Below are 12048 nucleotides of genomic sequence, written 5' to 3' on the forward strand. Positions count from 1 at the left end.
CAGAAGCAGTTACCAGGTAAACCACCAAAGAGGTTGCATAATTGTTTCTAAACCATCTAACTGGGGTTTTTGGAGTTTGTACATTTTTATTATTTATAGCACAAAGTGAGAGCTAAAATGGTCAGGAGCAATACGTATTATAAGGCTACCCATGGATGAAAGAAGACTAAATTGATAACAATGGAAGAAGATGGAAACCAATAAACCTGACTCAGATATTGGTGTCTCCCTGTATTAATAAATTATTTAAAATCTAGAAATAACTAGGGAATCCACTAAGAAATAAACTAGGGAATCCAGCTGCGAGAGTCCTGTAGAAAAGCAAAGTGACTCTTGTCATGAGAGAAATATTGGGGCTGACACTGCTGGCCTCCTTTAAAAATGCTAGTTTCCTGGCTTGCATCTGTCTTTAGTACTTTTAATCATGGACTTAAAACAAGCATGCTTTAAATAGTCAGAAAAGTGTCTGAATTCATCATCTCTAATACTTGTTCTGGGTCAGTGGTTTCCAAAGCACTGAAGTCAAGATATCAGCAAGACAGCCAAGGAAGCAGCATATTCAATATATATATAGTGCATCCGGAAAGTATTCACAGCGCTTCACTTTTTCCACATTTTGTTATGTTACAGCCTTTTTCCAAAATAGATTAAGTTCATTATTTTCTTAAAAACTCTACAAATTATACCCTATAATGATAACATGAAAGAAGTTTGTTTAAAATCTTTGCAAATTTATTAAAAAAAAAAAGGAAAAAAAATCCCTGGTACATAAGTATTTACAGCTATTGTTCAATACTTTAGTGAAGCACCTTTAGCACCAATTACAGTCTCAAGTCTTTTGAGTATGAGGCTACAAGTTAAGCACACCTATTTTTGGGCAGTTTCTCCAATTCTACTTTGCAGGACCTCTCAAGCTCCATCAGGTCTGATGGGGAGAGTCGGTGCACAGCCATTTTCAGAACTTTTCAGAGATGTTCAATCGGGTTCAAGTCTGGGCTCTGGCTGGGCCACTCAAGGGCATTCACAGAGTTGTCCCGTAGCCACACCTTTGTTATCTTGGCTGTGTGCTTAGGGTCCTCCTGTTGGAAGATGAGCCTTCCCCCCAGTCTGAGGTCCAGAGCCCTTTGGAACAGGTTTTCATGAAGGATGTCTCTGTACATTGCTGCGTCCATCTTTCTTTCGATCCGTACTAGTCTCCCAGTTTCTGCCACTGAAAAACACCCCTACAGCATGATGCTGACATCACCATGCTTCACTGTAGGGATGGTATTGACCAGTTGATGAGCGGTGCCTGGTTTCCAACAGACATGACGCTTGCCATTCAGGCCAAAGAGTTCAATCTTTGTTTCATCAGACCAGAGAATTTTGTTTCTCATGGTTTGAGAGTCCTTCAGGTGCCTTTTGGCAAACTCCAGGCGGGCTGTCATTATGGTTGCCACCTCATCCCTTTAAACCAGGACACACATTAATTACACAGGTTCTGTGGCTGATTGAGGTGGTAACCAAAATCACTTATGTGTCCTGGTTTAAAGGAATGAGGTGGCAACCCTAGCTGTCATGTGCCTTTTACTAAGGAGTGGCATCCATCTGGCCACTCTACCATACAGGCCTGATTGGTGGAGTGCTGCAGAGATGGTTGTTCTTCTGGAAGGTTCTCCTCTCTCCACAGAGAAATGCTGGGACTCTGTCAGAGTGACCATCGGGTTTTTGGTCACCTCCCTAAAGGCCCTTCTCCCCCAATCACTCAGTTTGGCTGGGCGGCCCACTCTAGGAAGAGTCCTGGTGGTTCCAAATTTCTTCCATTTAGGGATGTTGGAGGCCACTGTGCTAATTGAGACCTTTAATGCTGCAGAAATGTTTATGTATCCTTCCTCAGATCTGTGCCTCAATACAATCCTGTCTTGGAAGTCTACAGACAATTCCTTGGACTTCATTGCTTGGTTTGTGCTCTGACATGCTCCGTTAACTGTGGGACTTTATCTAGACAGGTGTGTACCTTTCCAAATCATGTCCAATCAACTGAATTTACCACATGTGGTCTCGAATCAAGTTGTAGAAACATCTCAAGGATGATCAGTGGAAAAAGGATACACCAAGTTAAATTTTGAGTGTCATGGCAAAAGCTGTGAATACTTATGTACATGTGATTTTTAATTTTTTTATTTTTAATAAATTTGCAAAGATTTCAAACAAACTTCTTTCACATTGTCATTATGGAGTTTTGTTAGTAGAGTTTTGAGGAAAATAATGAATTTAAGTCATTCTTGAATAAGGCTGTAACATAACATAATGTGGAAAAAGTGAAGCGCTGTGAATACTTTCCAGATGCACTGTATATGGCAGCCACCTTAATCCCTTCTGGCAGTATCCCTATGGGTGATCCAACGCACTAATCCCTAAGAAGTAAAGGAGTATTAGTTAAAGTCTCACGGAGGAAAAAGATTCCATTTGTTATTTCTAACCCCTCTGCATCCCTGAATGGCCCAGGCCCTCCAATTACACCGCATGGGATCTTACCAACATTCGCTATATAGAGTGGGAGCCAGTAGAGAAAGGTGTAACTGACAAGCTTTGCGAACAGCAGACACAGCGAGAATTCCATCACGCCCTAAAAAGAAAAAGTTGCCTCCGATCAGAGTCAGACAAACAATGTACAGAGTGGATGTTTTGTGGCCCATTCACACACAAGTTCCCCTTGTTGTTTGATTCCATCAAAGTTTTAGTATCAAAATGTTAGCATTTTAGCATGGTTCTTTAGTCATGTGACTGAAATCTGTACACATTCACAGAATAAAGTATGTTCATGGGAAAATGCCTTAAAGTGTTTATTTGTTACCCTAGAAAAAAAAATTAGATCCTGTTGCTTTAAAGCATGTTATACAGCCCAGTGCTTGTGATATGTAATTTGGCCCCCTGTAACATCTGGCTGATCCTGCCTGGCTATACCCTCCCCTATGAAAACTGAACCACGGTATATCATGGCTGCTGAGCCCTGACACCATGGTCAGTTTACATGCCTCCATCAGCTGCAGCCCTGCTCTCTGTCTCCTGTGTCCTCCTCCCCCTACCCTCCCTGCCTCTCAGCTCCCCGATTCTCCCCTCCTGCTGTAAACAAAAAAAAAAAAAAAATTGTGCTTGCTATAGTTCCCTCTGTTATAAAACATTAAGCTAACCAGTGGATGTCATTTATAAAAATATGCTGCATAATACCTTATTTATGAGTGCTGCTCGGTGGATCAGCCATCAGATCAGGAGAGGAGACCAGCGGCCAGTCACACGAGCGCTGCTCGTAAATAAGGTATTGTACAGCATATTTTTGTAAATGACATCCACTGGGGAGCTTAATGTTATCTAATAGAGGTAAATATAAAAATAAAAAAGTGGCTTAACAACCACTTTAAGATTTGGAAGAAATAGGTTGGCTTTATCCCTTTTATAAACCATCAAAAAAGTCTGGAACCAAATTTTTGATGTGCATGACTCTTCACTTGAGGCACTCTTCAATGCACACAGGCAAAAAGTTTTGATCCTGAGGTACCAGCATTCAGCTAAATGAGAAACAGAAGACCCTCACAAGGTCCCATCAACCATCTGAGAACCCCAAAGCCAGAGCCCAGAGTCTGGACAAAGAAAAAAAAAAACCTTGAATCCTTTCCACCCAAAGATGTCTTTGGAAATACCCGCTTACCGGGATCTTAAGCGCCCCCCAAAAGCTAATGGCCTTTGGGTGTTCAATAGACTTTTGAGCATTCCCAGACTCCTCGAGGTCGGCTCCGGACTTAACTATGTTCTCTGTGCTGTTGGAGATGGCCTCAATGTTCTCCAACTCATCTTTCGCTTCTTCCTGAAATGGTAACACATAATGGCATAGGGTCAGTTTTCTTCTTGACTGTCAACATACAGCTGTGTGTGTGTGTCCAAACCATGGCATAGTTTTTCTAAAGAAAATTAAACAAACACTGATTGGTGATTTAGAATGTCTTGATACTAAAGGATAACTAAACCATAGAACAAAAAAATGGATTTTTGTAAGATCTTACCGTAAAATCCTTTTCTCTTAAGCTCATTGACAGACGTAGTCTTCTTGATTCTCAAGAGCTGGGTTATGTTGTCTCCGCAGGAGTAGGACTAGGCAGAAAGACAAAACGTTCTGGCTCCACCTTAGGGGCAGTCCCTGAGGGTATATCCTCCCTCTCTCTGCTACAGGGAATCAGTTCTGTTTTAAAGCAGTACAGAGAATTTAACCCAACCCAACTCAATGATAGAGGGGCGGGTACTACGTCTGTCAATGAGCTTAAGAGAAAAGGATTTTACGGTAAGATCTTACAAAAATCCATTTTTCTCTATCGCTCATTGACAGACGTAGTCTTCTTGATTCTCAAGAGCTGGGACATCCAGAAGCAGTGCCACAAAATGAGGGGTGGGATTGACAGAATCAAAATCCAATCTAGAAGGCCCAACCGGAGCCAACCAGAAGTATCAAAGGACTCATCGAGAAAACAGATGAGACCTACCCCACAAATCCTCGAGGTAGACCAACAGTCTCCTCAAACAGTGGCCTGCAGGAACCTTGCGGCCAGAAGAGGCATCTGACGATGCCATCACATAAACCTTATACAATATTGTAAAGGTATGAACCGACTACTAAAACAGTCGCCTTGAAAACCTGAACCACTGACGCCTGATGGCGGAAGGTCCAGGAAACTCTAAGCGCCCGAGTAGAATGCGCCTTGACAGGGAACGGGGGATCCCGACCCTTAGATAAAATAAGCCTATACCACCGTCTGTCTGATCCATCTAAAGATGGTCGCAGCAGAACAGGCAACCCCTTCTTAGGGCCATCCGTGATCACAAACAGTGAATCCGTCTTACAAATTGAATCCGTAGTATTCAAGTATATCCTGATCGCCCGAACTACATCCACGGAATGCCATGCAAATTCTCGAGGATGATTGGGCTAAGGACATAGGAAGGACAATACACTGTCCTTATTCAATGAAACTTTGAAACCACCTTAGAAGGAAGGATGGATTCGGATGAAGAACAACCTTATCCCTATGAACCACCAGATCTGGGGAACAACAGGATAATGCAGCCAGTTCTGACACCCTGCGTGCAGAAGTGATAGCCACCAAGAAGACCACCTTCTGGGATAAAGTAAGCAAGGGAATCTCCCTGATATTTTCAAAGGGAGGTGTCTGAAGAACCGACAGCACCAAATTAAGATCCCAGGATGGTAACGGCGCGTGCACTGGCAGAGCCAGGTGTCGCACCCCCTGGATGAAATTCCGCACCAAGGAATGAGTAGACAAAAGCTTCTGAAAGAAGATAGCAAATGCTGAAACCAGACCCTTGATAACACTCAAGGCCAGCTTCTGCTCAACTCCCTGTTGCAGAAAGCCAATATTCGGACTACCGAATAAAGATGTAGATGGAACCCAAGGGATTCACATCACACAATATAAGACTTCCATGTACGATGATAATCTTTCTGGAAGTCGCTTTCCTTGTTTTAACTAGAGTAGGAATAACTGAAGCTGACAATCCCTTGTCCTTCAGCACCTGGGTCTCAATAACCAGGCCGTTTAAAACCAGCGATCGTAAAGCAGGATGGAAGATCGGTCCCTCAGACAGTAGATCCTCCCTGAGAGGAAGTCTCCACGGGACGTCCGCCATCAGTCTGACCAAGTCGGCGTAACAAGCTCGACGAGGCCAGTCCGGAGCTGCCAGGATTACTGGAATTCCTTCCTCCTCTATCTTGCGAAGAAGTCTTGGCAGTAACCCAAGAGGAGGGAAGGCATACATTAGCTGGTATTGCCCCCACGGGGCGATCAGTGCGTCTGCGGTTTCTGCTAGAGGATCGCGGGAGCGAGCCACGAATCTCTGAACTTTCCTGTTGAATCGAGATGCCAACAGATCCATATCCGGGGTGCCCCATCGTAGGCACAACTGGTGGAAAACGTCTGGATGGAGGGACCATTCCCCCTGATCCAGAGTCTGACGGCTGAGATAATCTGCCTGCCAATTCTCCACCCCCGGAATGAACACCGCAGAGATTGCTGGAACAAATCGTTCCGCCCAGCGAAGAATGCAAGCCACTTCTTTGGCCGCTCGGACACTCTTGGTGCCCCCCTGGTGATTGACATAAGCCACGGCCGTGGCGTTGTCCGACTGGATCCGAACCGGGCTGCCCTGGAGCTGCTCGGTCCAGTGAATCAGACAAAGTCTGATCGCTCTCAGTTCCAATACATTTATCGGTAACCTGGATTCTTCCGGGGACCAAAGTCCCTGGACAGATAACTGACCGAGAATTCCTCCCCATCCGGATAGACTGGCATCCGTGGTCACTGTCGTCCAATATATTGTCAGAAATGACTTTCCCTGGCTGAGCATCGGAGACCGAAGCCACCAGACCAGAGACTCTCTGGTCTGTTTGCTCAATCGGATCTGATTGTCCAGGGATTCCGGATTCCGATTCCATCTGAGAGGAATCTCTTGCTGAAGAATTCGGGTATGGGACTGGGCAAATGGGACTGCTTCGAAGGAAGCCACCATCAACCCCAGACCCCTCATGCAAGTCCGAAGGGAAGACCAGCTGTTGGTGGACTGCTGATTGAATCTTTCGGAGTTTCCCTACTGGAAGAAAAACTCTTGTCCTGACTGTGTCTAGAATTAGACCCAGATATTCGAGCCTCTGGGTGGGAACCAGAAATGACTTTTGCTGGTTCACCAGCCACCCGAATTCCTGTAAAGAAATCATAGTAATTTCTATGTTTTGTAGCAAGGTCTGAGGAGACTCTGCATGAAGCAGAAGATCGTCTAGGTAACCTAGAATCGATATGCCTCTTTGGCGCAGAAGTGCCAACATTGGGGCCAACACCTTCGTGAAGACCCGCGGAGCCGTGGCGAGACCGAAAGGTAACGCCACAAACTGATAGTGGTTCTCTTCTACGGAAAAACGTAGAAACCGCTGATGTCCTGCGAAAATGGGAATGTGAAGATATGCGTCCTAGATGTCTATGGACGCTAGGACATCCCCTGGATGCAGAAAGGCTGCTACTGTGCGAATGGACTCCATTCTGAATCTTCTTATGTAGACAAAAGAATTGAGTGCCCTTAAGTCCAGAATTGGACGCACTTTGCCCTCTTTCCTGGGTATTGTAAATAGGTTTGAATAAAAACCCCTGAAAGCGTTCTGTCCAAGGAACGTGGACTACCACTCCTTGTTGTAGTAAATCTGTGACTGCTCTCCACAGATCGTCTAAACGATCCGGGGATAGTCGGCTATTGGAAGGGAAGAATCGCGCCGGTGGGAGAGATCAAAACTCGATCTTGTACCCTGACCTTATGACTTCGCAAACCCATCTGTCCGGGATTCTGGAAAGCCATGGATCCGGGAACCGGCGAAGACGTCCCCCCACCCCAGTTATGGGTGGGGGGCGCACCTTCAGGCTTTGGACGGTTTATCTTCAGGTCTAGAGGGGGCGGGCTTTTGCTTGCCCGACCAACGACCCCTGACGCCTCCTGCAGGAGCTTTGGAGGACTTAATTTTTTCACCCGCGGGACGAAAAAAACCTCTTGTGAGCAGAAAAAGAAGGCCCTCGTCTTTGACGAGTTCCTTTACCTTTAAAATTTTGCGGTAAAAAAGGTGCTCTTTCCACCCGTGAGATCCTTAATGATCTCATCTAAGTTGGCTCCAAATAGACGCTCTCCTAAAAAGGGGAAATTAGCCAATGCTTTTTTGGAACCTTGGTCGGCTAACCAACCTTTTAGCCACAGTGTACGCTTGAGAACCACCGCTGAGACAGATGCTCGCGCCAATAATGAAGTGGCGTCTAACGCCGCATCACACACAAACTGTAACCCCTGTATCATCTGTTCCAACAAATTTGATACCGCCTGAGGGACCTCTTCTAGGTCCCGGCGTAACCACTTGGTCCATACAGTTACAGCCTGCGAAACCAGACCAATAGCAATTATTGGTCTGAAAGCTGATCCAATCAAGGTAAACATGGTGCGAGACATAGCTTCTATCTTGCGATCCACTGGATCTTTAAAAGACGGAGCGTCTTCTAGAGGAATAACCGTGGCTTTATTCAATCTAGCAATTGGTGAATCCACCACAGGTGGTTCTGTCCATTTCTTAATGAGGGTTTCCTCAAACGGATAACGCCTGTTAATGCGTTTAGAAATAGTAGAACTGCGTTTTGGCAGACTCCATTCTTCTTTGATTGGATTGCCAAAACATTTGGGCAATGGAAAAACCTTCGCCACTAGATGCGTTTTTAGTCCCAAAAGGGATTTCAGTTTCAGCTATTTCTGACGGAATACCCTGTAATCTTAAGGTCTCTTGAACAGATACCATGAGTGCGTTTACCAACGCTTCCTCTCTGGCTATGGCTGATGCCGAAACATCCTCCTCACTGTCTGAAAAGACAGTACACGAGACACCAATACCAGATGAAGTACCTGCAACTGCAGAAATAGGCTCAGAGTCTGAATCCGAGGTTTCAGATAATAAGGGGTTAGGCGGGGGTCGCTTACTTGCGCCCTGTCCCTGACAAGCCACTTCCATTTGGGACACAAGCTTCCATAATAGCGGACAATGATTTAATCGTCAGTGGGGTGCTGGAGGATCCCGCAGACCCCTCGAGGGGATCCGGAGGAGATACATGAGTGGCAGGGTCCATGTTAATTCAGGACACCTTTGCCAGAAAACACAAAAAAACTTTTTTTTTTTTTTTTTTTTTAAATAAAAAATACCTCTTTTTTTTTTTTTTTTTTTTTATTTTTTTTTTTATGTGTCTCCCCCTAGCGCAATAGCGCCCCTCAGAGTACCTGCTTCTCGATCCCACAGAGAGAGAGAGGGACCCCCAAGGCTCACCAACCGATGCAGTGAAGTTTCCAACCAACTGCAGTCAGCGTCTGTCTTTACAGACTGGAAGGAGCTGTTGCTTTTTCCCGGGTAGAAGGACGTGGCTCCGCCCCCTGTGTACGCCTTCCGGCGTTCCCAGCTCTCCACGAGGTAGCTGGGCTCATGAAACATGGCCGCCCCCATATAGGAGACATTAGACTCCAAAAACATGGCGGCCGGCGTGACCTGAGGACATGCATGCACCTGGTCTACGGCAAAATGGCGGCGGACCGCCGAAATCGTTTTTCCCAGCACATCCACCTGCATCTCTGCTGAGTGGCGATTGATAGATCTACAGGAGATACACTACAAATAAGGTAGGATTATACCTCCTATGTCTGCTGTAATGCTACAGTCTGCTGGGTAGAGTGTTAGCTCTCAAACCAAGTCCACTTCCCACAAACACATACTGTATTTACAAGGGGGACTTTTAGTGTCAGATATATACTGACCATGTATGGAGGGGCCCATAATTCATACTGCCTCATAACGAGGAAAGAAAAAAGGGAACGTTTACTCACCATACCGAACCGACAGGCACCCTCTCTTCACAATACCCTCTCCACCGGGGTGGGGGTTTGTGGACCACTCCGGACGCCTCGACTCTCTGGTTCCTGGCGTCCAAGCGAGACTTTTAACTCGCAAGGTCAGTCCCTCCACTGGGACTCCGTCGCGGCCGACCCAGCGCGGAGCTCTGGTCTGCACGCGCTCGTAGGCAGAAACCGGGGTGACCACTGGATCTCAACATCCAGCCCGTCGCCCGGCCCCGCATACTTACTTGAATGTGTCGCGGCCGACCAAGCGCAATGCAATGGTCTGCGCGCGCTCGTAGGCCGGCTGGGGTGACCACTAGTGTCGCCCAGTCCGGCGTTTTTTGCTTGAAGATCTCACAGGAAAAACACTGGAGAAAAAACTACCTAAAAAATATTTCTTCTAAAGAAAAAATCTTGCCAGGACCAAAAAGATCCCAGCAAGGAGCTTAGGTCCTTACTCCTGACTAGACAGAAAAAAACTGATTCCCTGTAGCAGAGAGAGGGAGGATATACCCTCAGGGACTGCCCCTAAGGTGGAGCCAGAACGTTTTGTCTTTCTGCCTAGTCCTACTCCTGCGGAGACAACATAACCCAGCTCTTGAGAATCAAGAAGACTACGTCTGTCAATGAGCGATAGAGAAATATGTTCTATATTGTAGCTCTCTACTTCTTACTAGATGCAGGTAAAGGAAAGAAAACCACCAATCCTGCCATAAATACAGTGTCAATGTTGTTATCTCATTGTCCTAAATTATTATTATTATTATTATACAGGATTTATATAGCGCCAACAGTTTGCGCAGCGCTTAACAAAATGAGGGCAGACATTACAGTTACAATACAATTTGGAACAAAAGGAATCAGAGGGCCCTGCTCGTTAGAGCTTACAATCTAAAAGGGAGGGTCAATTGATACAAAAGGCTGTGGGGGATGAGCTGATGGAGCAAGAGAAACAGCGTTATTAGTTAGTAGCCGGGTAGGCTTCTTTAAAGAGAAGGGTTTTCAGGGATCGTCTAAAGATGGATAGATTAGGGGACAGTCGGACAGATTGGGGTAGAGAGTTCCAAAGAATGGGAGAAGCTCTGGAGAAATCCTGGAGGCGAGCATGGGAAGAGGTGACAAGGGAGCCAGAGAGCAGGAGGTCTTGGGAGGACCGAAGAGAGCGGCTAGGTTGATATTTTGAGATCAGGTTAGTGATGTAGCTGGCGGCAGAGTTGTGGATGGCTTTGTAAACTGTTGTTAGCACTTTGAATTTTATTTGTTGGGTGAGTGGAAGCCAATGAAGGGATTGGCAGAGAGGGTTGGAGGACACTGAACGGTTGGTAAGGTGGATAAGTCTTGCAGCTGCATTCATTATGGATTGAAGGGGGGATAATCTATGTAAGGGTAATCCAATGAGGAGGGAGTTGCAATAGTCGAGGCGAGAGATAACCAGGGCGTGAATTAAGAGCTTGGTGGTGTCATTGGTTAAAAAGGGCCGTATTCTAGCGATGTTGCGGAGGTTAAGGCGGCATGATTTGGACAGGGATTGGATGTGAGCCTGAAAGGACAGTGCAGAGTCCAGGGTTACCCCTAGCACCCTGACATGTGTGGAAGGACTAATAGTTATTCCATTGATCTTGACAGAGAATTCCGGGGAAGGGGCACGTAGAGGAGGAAATATTATGAGCTTGGTTTTAGATAGATTCAGTTTGAGGAAGTGGTGAGACATCCAGGCATACCTGTCTAGGGCAGGTTCTTTACAAGGATTTTCAGAGAGGTATTTTTTATGGTAATTAAAGGACTCACATTGTTCTGATCCGGAGGGGTACAGCCTATATCTTCAGGATCTGCAGCGAAAGCATAAATAAGACCATTTGGATGAGATAAATTCAAGAGACAGCCATGACCTGACATGATTTATCAGGACAGATATACCAACAAAATGCAGCAATCATGTGTTCACCCACCAGCTCCGTCACTGCTACATCACCCCAATTCTAGGCCCCTCACACTGGGTTCCAATTTTATGGAGGATAGCCTTCAAAAGTCAGCCTACCCACAAAACTCTAAATAACTTGCCTCCCCCTGTTTGACAGAACATCTGGTCACCCATACTCCCATACGTGCCTTCTGCTCGTCAGAGAAAAGAGAAAAATTACAAATTAAAATAAAAATTACTGGTGCCCAGAATCGTCCTGAAATCTCCTGGATCTCATGCATTCTGTCTTGCAGCACACACCACATGGAGCTCACTGCCATCCATTGTCCAGGAAGAACTTCTCTGCAGACTCAGGACACACCTATAAATCCAGGCTATAGCAAAACCTGACAAACCCTTTTCTTCAAAGATTCCAACACCAGATTGATAAACGCTTTGAATCCCCAGGGGGAGAAGTGTTATTACTATTATGATTGTTGATGATAAACTGAACAATGCCTCAGCTGGTAAAGGCTCCACTTCTGTACTGTAGATACCTTCAGCCAGGAAATACTTTATGGCCCGCACTCTAGGATAAAATACTGTAACCTACAATTACCAAATTGCTGCAGTTCAACAACCAAAACCATCCCCACCCAAAAAACAACTAATTACACAGTACACTGTTCTACCAACACAAA

General features: G+C 45.6%; 1 protein-coding gene across 1 annotated transcript in view; it reads right to left on the reverse strand.

The window, feature by feature from the left end:
* LOC309568857 (glucose-6-phosphate exchanger SLC37A2-like) overlaps positions 1-12048 on the reverse strand; it is a gene marked incomplete at its 3' end in the record, with an annotated part of 66990 nt that overhangs the window by 12911 nt on the left and 42031 nt on the right. Inside the window, exons 8-10 of the mRNA XM_082274642.1 lie at positions 11236-11276; positions 3689-3844; positions 2518-2608 (exon numbers count right to left, since the gene is read on the reverse strand). Coding sequence (XP_082130768.1) covers positions 2518-2608; positions 3689-3844; positions 11236-11276 — 288 coding nt within the window. The remainder of the gene's footprint in view (positions 1-2517; positions 2609-3688; positions 3845-11235; positions 11277-12048) is intronic.

Source organism: Pelophylax lessonae (assembly GCF_965119305.1).
Source record: "Pelophylax lessonae genome assembly, chromosome: 12".
Taxonomy (NCBI): domain Eukaryota; kingdom Metazoa; phylum Chordata; class Amphibia; order Anura; family Ranidae; genus Pelophylax; species Pelophylax lessonae.